The 14,798-nt window shown below is 55.4% G+C and overlaps 1 protein-coding gene across 1 annotated transcript; it reads left to right on the top strand.

Annotated features, from left to right (window-relative positions):
• The first annotated feature begins 712 nt into the window (after window positions 1-712).
• BAIAP2L2 (BAR/IMD domain containing adaptor protein 2 like 2) lies at window positions 713-11,585 on the top strand. The gene is made up of 14 exons (XM_030960511.1): window positions 713-754; window positions 1,712-1,787; window positions 2,066-2,152; window positions 3,225-3,286; window positions 3,597-3,668; window positions 4,267-4,383; window positions 4,767-4,913; window positions 5,382-5,534; window positions 5,971-6,112; window positions 6,885-7,113; window positions 8,236-8,307; window positions 8,629-8,809; window positions 10,636-10,676; window positions 11,510-11,585. Exons 1-14 carry the CDS (start codon window positions 716-718, stop codon window positions 11,583-11,585), a joined length of 1,494 nt encoding a protein of 497 aa, XP_030816371.1. The 5' UTR covers window positions 713-715.
• Window positions 11,586-14,798: the final 3,213 nt, after the last annotated feature.

Here is a 14,798-nt window from a genome sequence, read left to right as displayed (position 1 = left end):
CAATGGCAGCGCTGGTCCCAGCTCACCAGAGGTGAAACCTGGGCAAGGGTTCAGACAGAAGCCTGTTCCTGCTGTTAGGAGTTTCCCTGGGAGTGGGAGTGGGAGAGAGGCTAAGAGCCAGCGGGTGAAGCCTGGGGTGGGGGAATATGGGCAGGGGAGAGCTGAAATTTGTGTAGAGCTTTCCTTGGGTCCCCCCCTGCCTGCTGCTCTTTGCTGCCTGTGATCACCAGCTGACAGGGATCTCCTGACCTGCGAGGAGCCTGCGTGAGAGGGACCTGAGCAGCCTCACTCAGTTTCTCAGCACAGCGAGCCCCATCGGAGCCGTGGCAGGGCTGGGACAGCGAGCCATAAGGCAGTGACTCGGGCAGGTGGCTGGCACTGCAGGTGTCAGGACAGGCAGGGCTGGGCACCAGGCTGGCAATCAATAATGCAGAGAGGTGGTCACATGTCCTTGCTGGCTGTCGCAGGATTCCTCTCCCCCTCAGAGTCTGGTTACTTCCAGAGATCAAGTTCCAGCCTCTCGGCTGGTGAATTATTAAACTCCATCAGTGCTCCCTTTGTACCACATCTCTGTCTTCCTGCTGTCCTTCCTTACTGGTGACAGGCTCTTTCCATCCAGCTGGCTGTGCAGAAGCAGAGCCCTTCAGGCCAGAATAGCACCTTGTAGTCTCCTTTGCTCCTTGCTTCTCTGTGGGAGAGTGAATAGGCTCCAGAGATGGATCTGTCCTACAGATCCACCATCTCCATCTATAAGGTGAGTGTTGGCATCAAAGGCAGCTCCTGACTGTGTATGGGGGATGAGTGGGTGGGAGATGAGTGTTTTCTGCCAAAGGCTCCCTTGGGTGGACAGCTGAGGGCTGAATCCATTCACAGGCTGAACTGCAGCAGCTCCTGTGGGCTCTGGGCTGAGTTTGGGACGAGTTTGCCCCAACCAGTCCCTGTTGAGGCATCCCTGTTTGGGAGCCGGAGGAGAGGGTGGTGTGGTTCCTAAGGACAGATTCAGGAAGGAACTGGGCAGGCAGGGTGGTTTGGACATGGAGCATGGAGGGTGGCACACCTTGGTTGCTGGCAGGAAGAGTGTTGGGCCGTTTTGCCCCTCCCTTGAAAGAGTCTCTGATCTCACAAATTCTTCCCTACACACACCAGTGCTGAACCAGGAGAGGAGGGCTGACAGAACTGGGGAATTGCTTATTCCAGTCTCTGATCTTCTCTGTAGTCAATGGACACCTTAGATAAATGCAAATAAAAGCAGAGAAGCTGGTTGTCCATCCCTTCTCTTACTAAGCTGCTGAGTCTGGCAGTGCAGCACATCCTGGCCAGGAAAGGGTTGTGATCATGCCTGGATGATAAGCAGTGGCCTCTGGCTGGCTGTGGGGTGAGGGAAAAGGCTGCTCAGATCCCCTTGCAGTTACTCCCCTGCCTGCAGTGGGTGTGGGCCCTTGGGAGAAAGCCATCTTCATTTAGGAACCACTTGGCTGTGCAGTGGGCTGCCTTGCAGCCCCTCTCCTGGCTGGCTTGGGAAGGCTCAGGGCAGCTGAAGTTGCTGGCCAGCCCCAGTGCAGGGAACTGGCTGTGCTGGGCTGTGCCTGGTCTGGTTCCAGTGCTCCAGAGGGGGCTCTCAGCCAGCCAAACCACAGCCCAGGAGCCTTGTCCTGCTGAGCTCTCTGGGCATGAGGAAGAATGGCTTTAACATGCTTCTGCCTGGCCACAGAGTATCCTGGAGCAGTTCAACCCTGCGCTGGAGAACCTGGTGTACCTGGGCAACAACTACCTGCGTGCCTTCCATGGTGAGTGGGCTCCACACGGCCAGGGCTCCAGACCACAGTGCTGCATCCAGCCTGGGCACCCCCACCCCCTCACCCTGGACAAGGTAGCTGCTCTGCCACCTCTGACATGTCCTGAGCTGCTCTTAGCACTCTTCAGCTCCAGGACCCACTCCTGATGGGGAGAGATGGGGGCATACAGCTAAAGTATCAGGAGGTGGCAGTTCTGTGTGCTGCTTGCTGGAGCTGGTGGTGGTGGGAAGCCAGGCTGGACCCTTACCACCCCTCTCCTCTCCCCACAGCACTATCCAAAGCAGCTGAAGTGTATTTTAAGGCAATTGAGAAGATTGGGGAGCAAGCACTGCAGAGTTCCACCTCACACATGCTGGGTAAGGCTCTCCTGCACATCATCTTCTCTTCTGTGGTGAGCCACAGTCACCTTTTTTTGACCTTCTCCCTTAGTCGGCCCACTTCCAGGTACTGGGGCAAGAAAGACAGCTCCTCTAAATGGTGTCTCTCTGTACCAGGCCCTGTCCAGGTGGTGACAGTCAAATTTATTGCCTGTCCCTGAATATTTCTCACGGTCCCAGAGGTCTTCCCTGTATCTCTGAGATCAGTGAGTGAGCTCAGCTCCTGTGATGGACCTCCAGGGATGGACCTATCACAGAAACCAATCTCTGTTGAGGCATCCTGCCCACAGAGATGAAATTTTCATCACAGAGGAAGCATTTTTCTCCTCCTTGAGGGTGTGAGGGAATAGCCAGGGAGCATGCACTGACAACAGCTGATGGGGTTTTGTCCTCCTGAGCTTGCAGCTGGCTGGAATGGCAGCTTGGGGCTGAGGGACTCACATTCAGCAGTGCAAATAACTCTGCAGCCTGAAAACGTGGTCAGGGAACTGCTCCACTGCTAAATGTTTTAGCAAAAAGCTTCCAGCAGGTGTGCCCCTTCTGCAGACTCTTCTTGTCATCTGCACCTCCCAACTGGCTCCTCTGCTCCCTGTCATCAGTCTCTGCCTTTCCTGGTTTCATAAGGCCAGCACCAGTGAAGTGGGACCATGCTCAGCATTGGAGCAGGTGCTGGAGCTGCCTTCCACAGGACACCAGAAACGTGCAGTGCAGCTGGGGAGCCTTTGGGGTTGGAAATGGGGCCTGTAGGGGCTGTGGCAGAGCAGAAACCCAGCACCCAGAGCCCATGGCAGAGGCGAGGCTGCCTCTGGCACCTGGGGCTGCAGCAGAGCACTGGCCCAGGCATCACGTGGGCTGGGGTAACCCTGCATTGGCAGTGCCTGGGAGGGAAGGCTACCAGGGGGCAGAGAGCAGTGCTTGGTGATATCTCTTGGACTTTTACAGCCATGTGAAAGCTCATCAACCTGAGCTGCACGCTGCTGGTCTGCCTCCTTAGGCACATGAGAAAATGGCCACAGGACTTTTTCACCTTCTCCTGTCTTTTTCCCCCAAGGTGAAATTCTGATGCAGATGTCTGACACGCAGAGACTACTGAGCTCTGATTTGGAAGTTGTGGTGAGTGGTTTTCCCAAGGGCTGGTGGAGGTGGAGAATAAAGTGCTTTCCTTCAATACAGCTTATCAGCATGTACCACATTGACCCCATCAGCTGCCCTCACACATGCCTGCAGGCAGGTGCCTGCCTCCCTCCCTGCTGCACGTGGCAGAGGAGGGTCACAGGGCTGGCATGCCCAGAGCCTGCCCGCAAGTCACTTGCTCTGCAAGTTTTATGAGCCACCCCTTGAATATTTCAGTGCACCTTATCACAGTGCATGCAACATCCCATATGTGAAGGGATAAGCGTGATGGCTCCTTCCCCTCTTTCAGGCTCAGACCTTCCACGTGGACCTGCTGCAGCACATGGAGAAGAACAGCAAAATGGATGTGCAGTTTATCAGTGTAAGTGTGAACTCCCTTTCCTCCTCAGCTCTCCTTGTTTATCTCTCCCCTTCACCCAAGGGTTTTGTTTGAACACTTGAGGTGTTTCCGTGATTCTTCTCAGCAGGAGATAGGGGGTCTTACCTTCTCCCACCATGGAACAAACTCTCCTTGTTCAGCTGATGATGGAGAGGCAAAAGAGGGCAGGTGGCTGTTCTTTGTGCAGTGGGACTTGCCAAATGCTTCAGGGGGGCTGAGAGACTCAGCATTCCAGAAGCAGAGTTCCCAGCTTGCCCAAATCCCAGGCTCTGCTTGTCTGTGGCTCCTGTGCTGCCATGGCCCAGCTGGCTGTGCTGGTGGGTGCTGTCACAGAGGGAGACAGAGGCCTTGGGACTCAGGCCTGGGCAGCTGGGTGCCAGTCCTTGCTCCTGAGATCTGGAGGTTCATCAGCACTCTTGGGCCATTTAAAACTAAAAGGAAGGCATTTTGTAAGAGGTCCAGGTGAAGCCTGATTGCAGGTGGACTCAGAAGCCCAACCACCCATCAGAGCAGGACCCTTGCTGCCTCTCAGTGTGGCTGGGTCTCTGGCTCCTCACTGAGCCTGTTTTCTCCCTGGCAGGAGAGCCAGAAACAGTATGAGCTGGAGTACCAGCGAAGAGCCACCAACCTGGATAAGTGCATGGCAGAGCTGTGGAGAATGGAGAGGGCTCGTGACAAAAATGCCCGGGAGATGAAGGTGAGCAGTGATTGCAGAGGGGGAGTTGGTAATAAGAACTGGAGGATTTCTCGGGAACCAGGGCTGATTTCTTAGCAGCCTTAGCCAAGGGGTTGCCCCGATGTTCAAAAGGCAGCAGGCTTATCTGGAAAGCAGGAAACTCCTGTTCTACAGGGTGCCACTGTCCTGTGGTACTCAGTCCTGCCAAGCCCTTTCCTCGTTTAGGAAGCCTCAGGAAGCAAGGACTTAATCCCTGGCACCCTGCTCTAGCTCCTCTCTGCTGCTCTAGCACTGCAAGAGGGCTGGAAAGCTGATAGACATGATGACCCCTTCCAACCCTTCCCCTGAGTCCACTCTGCTGGATTTTCACTGATCCCTTCCTCCCTTCTTTCCCTGTGACACAGGAGAACGTGATGCGGCTGCGCTCGGAGATGCAGGCGTTCGTCTCCGAGAGCCAGAGGGAGGCGGAGCTGGAGGAGAAACGCCGCTACCGCTTCCTGGCTGAAAAGCACCAGCTGCTCTACAACACTCTCCTCCAGTTCTACAGCAGGGTACAGCCCTGCCAGGCTGGGAGCAGAGCTGGGGGAGCACACAGCAGGGCTGGAGGGGGAGCATGCAGGCAGGAGGGAGCCAGGGCTGAGCCATCCCTCAGGTGAAGGATGCACCTGTGCATGGACTGGGCAGGAAACGGTTTTGTTTCTTGCTGTGAGGTTCAGGCTGGCTGTACTAGGCTGGGAGAACATGTCTGGGGCTGAGGGTGGTGCTGGCATGGGGTTAGTTGGGTGTGTGAGTGATGGAGGAGGGAAGGGTGCTGTAGGTGTTATTAGCAGGGTCTTTGGGACCAGGAGATCTCTGCTGGAGGGTGCCATCCTGGAAATTCCTGCCTACAGGGAGCTGTTTGGCCGTTCCCACAAGCCTAATTTTGGGAGGACCTGGTCTCTAATGCATGTATAAACCCTAGGCTTCTTCTGTAGCTGGTCTGCCCTGCCCATCACTCCCTCTTATCTGTTTCTGCCCAGGCTCGGGGCATGATCCAGAGCAAGGCCCCACGGTGGAAGGAGCAGCTGGAAGCCAGCCGTAACCCCTCAAACAGCCACTCCCAGGGGCTGCTCTCAGCCTCCCACGGCCAGGGCTACCCACCAGGACGGCTCACACCCACCCACCTCGAGATGGTGAGGAGCCACAGACAGCTTAACCTTGTTTGGGGAGATATTGGAACAGGTTGCCCAGAGAGGTGGTGGATGCCCCATCTCTGGAAGCATTCAAGGTCAGGCTGAACTGAGCTGTGAGCAATCTGATCTGATTGAAGACATCCTTGCTCATTGCAGGTGGTTGGACTAGATGGCCTTTAAAGGTCCCTTCTAACCCAAAATATTAAATGGTTCTTTGGTGGTGAGGCTGCAGGGCAAGGTCCATCCTTGGCCAGCCATGGTGCCTTGTCCAGCTCCAGTGGCCTTTCCTGGCCAAGAGGAAGAGGAGCCTGTGTGTGGGCTGCAGTGGAGGAATGTGCTGAGTTTGGCTTTCCAAGAGGGACCGCATATCTCTCAGAGCATCTCCTGCCTAACGCAGCCTTCGTGGACGTGTGTTCAACCCCTTTTTTTCCAACAGCCCCAGAGACCCCTTGGGGACTTTGCTTCTTCTGTGACTGGGAGTAGATCCAGCATCTTCTCTCCAGACTCTCCAGAAATGAGAATGTCTCCTCAGCCAGAGTCTCCCAGGCGGCCCCTGCGGAGGACACCGTCAGCAGCCAGTATGACCCACTGCTGGGAGCAGTGCTGTGGGGACACACAGGGGTTGGACCTCTCTGGGGAGAGGGTTGGGTTTGGGAAGGGACCACCACTCTACCAGAGCACCAGACCTCAGCCATGTTCCTGGGCATGGTGAGAGGACAGCGCCTATGGGAGCTGTAGAGGGCAATGCTGAAGTAGAAAGTGAGCTCAGCCTTCAGGGCAGAGTCCATCCAGGGCAAGGCCAGACTGTGTGAGGTGGGGAACCTATGAATGTACAATTTTCAAGGCTCCTTGAACTGCAAGAACTGGTTCTTGCTAGAACTCCCATTTTAGTAAAGCACCTTCTCTCATACTACCAGATTAAATATTAGCTTGCCCTATGAAACCCAGCCACTTAACCCATGACACACCTGCTTTTCCTTCCTGAGAAATTTCAGCTTAAAGTTTTTAAAAGAAGTAAAAAAAGGACAGGGAGAGAGAGAAATTACCCAAGCAATCAGTAGCTCTAGCAGGTCAGGAAGAGGACTGTCAGGCAGGGAGGACATCAGCCAGAGCATGCAGTGCTTATGCTCTAGGCATTTGGCCAGAGAAGACACAGTGCAAAACAAATGGGTTTGGCTTGAGTGGATTGTCTCCTGCAGGATGCTTACCCTGCTTTTCCCATGCTGTGAAAGGCCATCTGCTCCTCCCCTAGAGTAATTACTTGACTGGGAAAGCAGTGGTCCCTTTGAGGAGCAGGGTCTTGCAGGAGGATGCCAGCCTCCAGCCAGACCCCTGGGTGCCTCCCCGCAGGTTTGCTGCCAGCGGGCCGCACGTCCCGTTCGGGCTCCTTTGGCGAGGCCAGCGGTGACAGCGAGGGCAGGAAGAGGAGTGGTGGCACCACGAGGGTCCAGGCCATCGTGCCCCACACGACAGGGGCCAACCGGACCCTGCTGCGGTTCGAGCCCGGGGATGTCATCACGGTGCTGAGGCCAGAGGCACAGAATGGCTGGCTCTACGGCAAGCTGGAGGGCTCATCCACGTACGTGACGCTGCTGCTGTGAAGTGGACAGATGCAGGCTTGTTGAGTCTGGAGCTGGAAGGGTTAACCCCAAAATTACCACCCCCTCGCCTCCTGGTGTGGCCTGGGCACCACGTCCCACCCACCATTGCAGTGGGACAGCGCTGTGTCTTCAGGGATGGGGGCTCTCCGTGCCAAGGAGATGCATTGTGGCAGGGCTGGCGTGGATGGGCTGCCCGGGGAACCTCCAGGGGCTTTGGGTGGAAGAGCCAAGGATGCAGTGACCCCCTCCTGGCTTGCATGGCTGAGTGACTCCTGTCATGGGATCCAGCTCAGGGCCATGAACTGCTGGAGTCACTTGAGAGGCCTGGCGTTTCTTAGCTCACACTGCAACTGCTGCCACAGCCTCCAGCACAGGCAGGGCATGGAAACTGCTGTATAATAAAGCTTCTATTCTGGCCTTATTATCGAGCAGTGCAAGATGGCCTGGGAGCCCAGTCCTTCAGGGAGACAGAGTGCCCGAAATCTCAGCTAGCTCGTGGCCCTCGCTGCAGGGTACCCCCTTAGCAAGCTTAGTGATTGCCAGCTCTACAGTAGTATCAGCTCTCTTAAGATATCAGCTCTTAGCTTGCTAAGCTGCTGCACCCTGCACTTACTGAATTACTCCCTGTGGCTCTGCCAGCCAACATCTGTGTGTAAAGCCTGCCCCGTTCCACAGAGGATGTGGTCTGCAGGAATGCTCACAGATGTGAGACGAACAAAAGAAGTGCCTTTCATTGGGCAGCTGTTTCTGGAGTGGAGCTGCTGTAAAATCCCTGGATGAGTTTTCCACAGCTTCCTTGTGATTGTGGTTGGTTGGAGTGTCTCTTGCTGGATTTCACCAGCACTACTCCCAGGAGCACAGGTTTTGCACAGCTCCTGAGATAAGCAAGTCCTGCTCCAAGCTCAAGGTCTGTCCCACGATAAGCCCTGTGCCCCATCTGTGGGTGACAGAAGTTCAGGAGTCCTGTCACACATGGTAGTGGCAATGTGGCTTGATTGATGTGTGAGATGGGTGCAGATCAAAAGTGTTTGGCAAATGGATCTGAAGAACCACGAACCATAATTGCCTGGACCTCATTTGGCTCTGTTCCTGTGCTGTAGGTGTGGCTGGTTCCCTGAAGCTTATGTCAAGCCTTTGGAGAATACCAGGGAGATGGAGGAGCCAGACACCAGGTAACAGGATGGCAACTGGCCAGGCAGAGCTCCTGGTACACCACAAATCCAGTGGGGTAATTGTTCAGAGCATGCCCCATGGACAGCTGCAGGGCTCCCATGCTGGAGGACCTGCCAAAGCCTCATTGTGCCCTGGGACCTCGCAGGCTTCCCTCGGCAGCTCCCATAACCTGTGCAGTGTCATCTCCAAGGTTCTTGCAACTGGGCCAGTCCAAGACACGTGCATTTCCTCCAGAGACATCCCATGTTGTGCTAGCACCTGTGTTGCTCCCTGATCCTTGCTCTTGGGCTCCCACCTCACTGTCCTCTGCTCTTGCCCAGGTCCTTCCCGCTGCGAAGCAGTCACAGCATGGATGACATCCTGGACCGTCCCAGCACTCCGTCCTCCAGCAGTTACTGGCCTGCTGCTGCCCAGCCCAGCGTGCCCACCCCACCTCCCCTCTCAGTGGGTGCCAGCAGCCACCAGAGCGGGGTGGCCACCCCAGTCACTTCTGGCTCCAAGGTGAGTGCAGCAGCAGCGACACTGTAGCGTGTGTGTGTGAAGGGAGCCCCATCTGACTTTCATCCTCCAAGGGACACTTGCTCTGCTTTGGCCAGTAGAGCCTGAAAATCACCTTTCTGATGTTGGTGAAGGGACCTGCTGCTTTCCTGAATCTTCTCACCCAGTCTGTTCGCATGCCACCCTGCCTGATGACCCCTGCCACTCTTCCTGTTGTGTGCAGGTCCTCAGTACCTGGCTTTGCTCCCCCAAGGGACTGCTTTTCTGCCCCTGCCCTTCTCATCTCTCTCTCTTTTTGCTCACCAGGGACCCTTCAGTTCAGTCCTTTTCTCCATGACCTCCCAGCCTGATTTCTGGTGGCTCCAGGGCAGCACTTCTTTCTGCTAATAGTAGGACCATGGAGTGACCAGGCTGGTCTGGGAGTGGGTGACCAGCTAACAGAGATGCCATCCTTCTTCTCCCTTCAGAGAATGGAGAGGAGTTTCATAGGGTTCCTCTTTTAAATTCAGATGAGGTTTGGCTTAAACTCACAGCTGGGGTAGGGAAAAGATGTGAGCAAAGGCTGAGGGCACAGCACAGCTGTATTTAGGAGCCTTAGAACAAGTTGTGTCCAACTCATGGTTTGTGGATGGCATACTGAGACGGAAGTCCTCCACTTACCATTGCTTCCAGCAGTAGGGAATTGACTGGGAAACCCAAGTTAAAGGTGAGGACCTGGGGGAGGAAAGAACAGTGCTGCCATGAGGCATTACTTACTCAGTCTCACAGAGGGCTGGAAAACCTTTTCCATGGTAACTGGTTCCAGGCTAGCACAAGGTTGCAAGTAATTGAATGTCTCAAAGAACTGAAAACTGCAACATTTAATTACTCTTTTTTCCCCTTTATGTCCTGCTCTGTGGTTTCACGTAGCCTCAGGCTGTGCAACACAGGGGAACATCCTCTGCAGCCTTTCTGTCCCTCTGGGTCACTGGGTTTTCATCCTGCCCCAGGGCTAGGGTGTAGGGATAGACCTGGGATTGAGTCATTAATTGTGTGCGGCATTTGGAACAGCATGGCAGAGCGTGGAACCTCACTGTAAAGGAGGGAAAGAATAATTTGGAAAGACTCAGCTGTGCTTTAAATGTATGTCCAAGACATCCCCTAGCTGAGCCACAAACAAATGGGTGTGACTTCCCAACTGGATGCCAGATAGCCACGTGTGGCTTTCTTGTCTGCCACCAGAATACTTTAGCAGGTCAGTTGTCACTGATCCTTCACTACCTACTGACCAAGAATAAGGGCCACAGGGCCTAGGTCCAACTTTGTCCACCAGGTTTGTCCACTTTTAAGTAATATATGGTGTAGGGTAGGCTAGGTAGGTACAGCTCTGGAGTTCCCCATGGAAGCAGGAAGCATGTGAGGACATGGACAACAGACTTTTTGCCAGGGTGTGTGGGCAACGTGAGGGGGCATCTCTGGCTGTGCTGGAGGGTGAAATGTAGCTCAGACTGTCACTGTTTGCTGTGCTCTTCAGATATGACATTTTGGGGTTCTGAGTCATCTCCCTTCTTCCCCAAAACAAAGGAAGATGTCCTAGGGGAGTAAGGAACCTGTGGTGTAGGGACAACCCCCCACAACAAAATTCAGGGTGTTATCTACAGTGGGGAATTTGTGGACTTTTGCAAAGCTTGACTGAATAAGGAGTCAGAGCCCTGCTAAGAGGACTTGGCTCCTAACTCACCTAAGTGTTTTGTGAAATCTTCCTCCATGTGTGCAGTGTCTCCTGCCCCACTCTTCTCTTCACATTCCCTACCCCAGATTTCTCACTGCTGCTTTTCTTTTCACTGCAGAAATCAGGAGTATTTGACCAGCCCCCTGAACTCTTCCCACGGTGAGTAAGATGTGGAACTCCACTCTGGAATAATCTGACAGAGGGGAGTATTATTACAATGCTATTATTATTTAATCTTTTGGATTATCAAATGTGGGAGGAACAAGGAAGTGTCATGGGGAAAAGCAATGCACAGCCTACCTTCCAGGACAGGAGGCAGAGGTGGTCCATTCTGGCCTCTGCTGACTGGGAAGGTCCTGTCCTGACTCAGATAAAACGAGGTAGGAGCTGAGCACCCTGAGCACGTGTCCAGACCCACATGCTCCTTCCCATCTACCCTGGAAGGGTCACAATAGCAGCTCACAGCCTGAGTGTGGAGCTACACGACTGTGCATCTCTGCCTGCTTGGAAAGGGCTGAGGCATGAAAGGTCGTGGCTTTGAGTTCTGATGAGTCAGGTCTGTGGGAATGAGACTTGCCATAAATCCCTGGTTTTCTTCCCCCTGCAGCTGGGTTGGTGTCTCCACGTTTCTGGTGTGGGGCTGAGGCCTTTTTCCGCTCCCTCACTCCTTGCTTGGAGGGTCGGTGTACACTCTATGAGTGTAGAGTGCTGTCATGAGGGACAGCCAGTGTCCAGTGCCAGTGTCCCTTCCTCATCCTTTGGAAGAAGGAGGGTGAGGAGCCCTCAGGAGATCCCAAGGGGAACCACATGGGAATGTGCAGCAGGGCGTGTTAAGGGTGGAGGAAACATACTCAGGAATTAGCTTTACCACGCTCTCCTCCTTGGCATGGAGGTGACTGCAACAGGACTAAGGGGCCTTTGTTTGGTCACAGACACCCCTGCATGGCATTTGCAGGCTTTCTGATGGTTGCCTGTTTCCTTTCCCATTCCAGAGGTACCAACCCCTTTGCCACAGTCAAGCTGCGCCCCACAGTCACCAACGACCGCTCGGCACCCATCATCCGGTGAAACAGGGCTGTGGGCAGCGCAGGATTCCAGCAGAGGAGGAGGAGGAGAAGTGACAATGCTGTGACCTCCAGCTGGGCAGCAACTTAGTGCTACCAGTCCAGGAGTGAACTCTCTTTTCCCCTCCCATACCTCTGGGACAATGGGACCCATCTCACCTGGGTGCCTGGTGTGCTTTAGCCAGGAGCAGATCTCTGCTGCCCTTTCTGGATGGATCCCTGCTTCCCTCCCCTTGGGCTGTTACTGTACTTGAGTGAGAGGGAGCAGTCTGCTGTTACTGGTGGCCTGGGAGAGGGCATGGTGCTGGAGCTGGAGGTAGGGCTGGCTAAGGCCATCTGCAGCCAGGGCAGTGCTGTTGGGATGTTGAAAGTGAAGCTTTGCTACTCCTGCTGTGGGCAGAGAAGGATTGTCACCAAACAATTCCTTTGCCACCAGAAGAACGAAGCCCAAAAGAGAAGGCTACGAGAAGGCTTCCAGTGATCCAGTGGTCCAGCTGACAGGGTCTGGTCTTGGCCTCTTTGACAACTGTGTCCATTGGTAGCAGCACCTGCCTCTTCCCACCCCAGGTGCAGCCCCTTACCTTGCTGGGCAGTGCTGGGGCAAGGCAGGGGCAGGTGACAGTGTCCAGCAACACTGCCCTGTTCCTTCATGTACTGTCCTGTGGAAAATAGATGGGTTTTTTAAAATAAAATGGAGAATGCATCTTCTATGTCCATTTCAGTGGCTGGGACATCACCTCAGTCACAGGATGCAGGGGGAGGAGGACAGACACTCCCCCACCAGCACTGGGGCCACGGTGGCTGCCCACGGCTGTGGTGTTGGACACTGCAGTGCCATGAGTCCAGATGCCACCAGCCCAGGGGTCTGGGGTGGATGTGGAGGGGACCAGGAGGACTGCACTGCCCATTGCTGGCTGCCCCCTGAGTGCCCCTGTCTGTCCTGTTGCCGGAGGGCAGCAAGGACCTGTGGCTCCCTTCTCCTCGCCCACTGCTGGAACTGTGCCCTGGGCACCCCAGGGCTGCTTACTGCAGGGAAAAATATTCCCCTGGGGCCTGTGGGGGCCTCACCAATCTGGGAATACCTGGTGTGTGCTGGGGGAGCCCTCACGGGAGCGGCAGCGTGAGCGATGGCAGGGCTTAGCTGATTAGCCTTATTAATAGACATTAAACCCCGGCTGGGAGTGGGGCCAGGCCACCGCCGCCCCCCTGCTGCTGAGGGGCTCCAGGGCTTTACAGCCCAGGCCTTTTCCTCCCCAAAAGCCCACCTGGGCTGAGCCCCAGCCCCCTCCCTGGAAGTACAAGTGTTCCCCCATGAGCAGCCAGAGACTGGCTGGTCCCAGTGCCTGCCAGCCCTCCTCCTGTGAGCCAGCCCCGGGCGAGGCTGGTTTTGAGGGGGGTTGTTGAGCTGCCCGGGGTGGGCAGGATCTGGCACTTTGAGCCATGGCTGGCAGCGACTCCTTGGCTGCTCCACCTTGTCTCACTTCTCTGCTGGGCACACGCCCTGCAAAACCCCACCACCACTTCTCCATCGTGGCTGGCCACTGAGGAAGCTTCAAAAGCAGCTGCTTTACCTATTTGGTCCCTTACTGAAGCACGGGCACATGGTCTCCTCCTCCACTGCCTCCCTCCCCAGCACCCAACACCCCACCCCTCACCCCACTTTTTCCTGTCTCGGTCCCTCCGACTGAATCCATCCCTGCCAGCCTGCCCTGCTCTGCTCTGCTGGGGAAAACACAGGGAGCCCCTGGGCAGCGGGATTACCAGGGGATTCGGGCTGTGGCAGGCAGCCACCTCGTCCCCATTGGCTGGGAAAGCCTCTTAAAAGTGGAGAAGTGCTTTCTGTCCGCTCAGCACCCTCTAGTCTCTGCCGACCTGAAGCCATAAGCAGCTCCTGACCCACATCCACACTGGGGGTGCCGTGGGACACTGCTCGCACCCACAGGAGGCAAGGGAGTGCCCCACACAGGGTGTGCCCCCAGATCTGCCACAGACAGCTCTGCTGGGCACCACTGGAACTGGAGGGAAGCAGGCTGAGAGGGGGATTAGCTGTCTTGTGAGGACATAGCTGCTCCAAAGGAAAGAGCGGAGCACAAGAGACTGCTCGACAGGTGCTAGATTCCTGCAGGCATTGTCCTGTGCCCACCATGGAGAAAAGATCCAGCAGGACCTTCTAACCAGGCACCCTCATCCAGAGCCGGGAAGTGCCAGCCAGTGGGAGAAGGAAGCGCTGCTGAGGGATCTGCTCAACCCTTGGAGGCTCAGCTTGTGCTCGGAGGCCATCGCTGCATCGCACAGGTCAGTGCTGTGGAGGGATGCTGGCACCCTCGCTCCAGCAGCCGAGAGGAACAACTCAGCCCGGGCCTGCATTCATTAAATTCTCTAAAAAATGCTTTCCCTGGGGGTTGTCTGTGGGTTGGAGAGGCTGGTGGCATGAATCGTGGGCCTTGCACTCAATAAATAGACTCCTCACCCTATCTGTACTGCATAGAGGCACTGAGAGCATTTATGTGGACCCTCCTGGGTGCAGCTTGTCTAGCACAGTGGGGATTTTCTGGGCATTATCCAGCACTGGCTGCACTGTGCTCTGTGTGTGTCCAGGGACTGGCAGCCACAGCTGAACCTGCTGTGGTCTTCACCCTTCCAGTCTGGGCTTGTGCCTCCTGGTCAGTGCAAGGCTTCTTGCAGCCACCTGCAGCAAGTTCTGCTCTGGCCCACCTTCCTGTGATGCACAGGGAAGGGCAGGTGCCCACGCTGATGAGCTTTTAGGTGCATGTGAACTCACAAACTGGGTTTTTACCCATGGATAAAGCTCCTTAACTGGGGACAGAATGCTAGTGAGCTGTAGAGTGTGCAAAGGCAGGAGCAGGATAAGGGGTGTGACTGCTGTGAGCAGACAAGCATGTGTGTCATGGTGTTAGGAACGAGGCAGCTCTGAGCTGCCTGGCTCACAGCTGGGATAAACCAGCTGAGGTGTTACAAGGTGTGCTATGGCATATTGGCCTTGGAGGCATCTCCACAGGAGGGCTCCTCTGGTGCACCCTGTCATTTTCAGCCGCACCTAGCTGCAGGCAGGTAAAAGAGCTTCCATGCTTTGCTGTACAGCTCTGTAGCACAGGGCAAGTGGCTCCTGCAGAGGTGCCCTCCAGCTCCAAATTCAAACCAGTACTCACAGATATTTGTCTAATGGGCTCCTCAAAATCAGATACCATGGGCTCAT

Source organism: Camarhynchus parvulus, chromosome 1A (genome assembly GCF_901933205.1).
Source record: "Camarhynchus parvulus chromosome 1A, STF_HiC, whole genome shotgun sequence".
NCBI lineage: Eukaryota > Metazoa > Chordata > Aves > Passeriformes > Thraupidae > Camarhynchus > Camarhynchus parvulus.
Note: the sequence above shows the minus strand (reverse complement) of the source record. Positions and strands in the feature narration are given on the sequence as shown.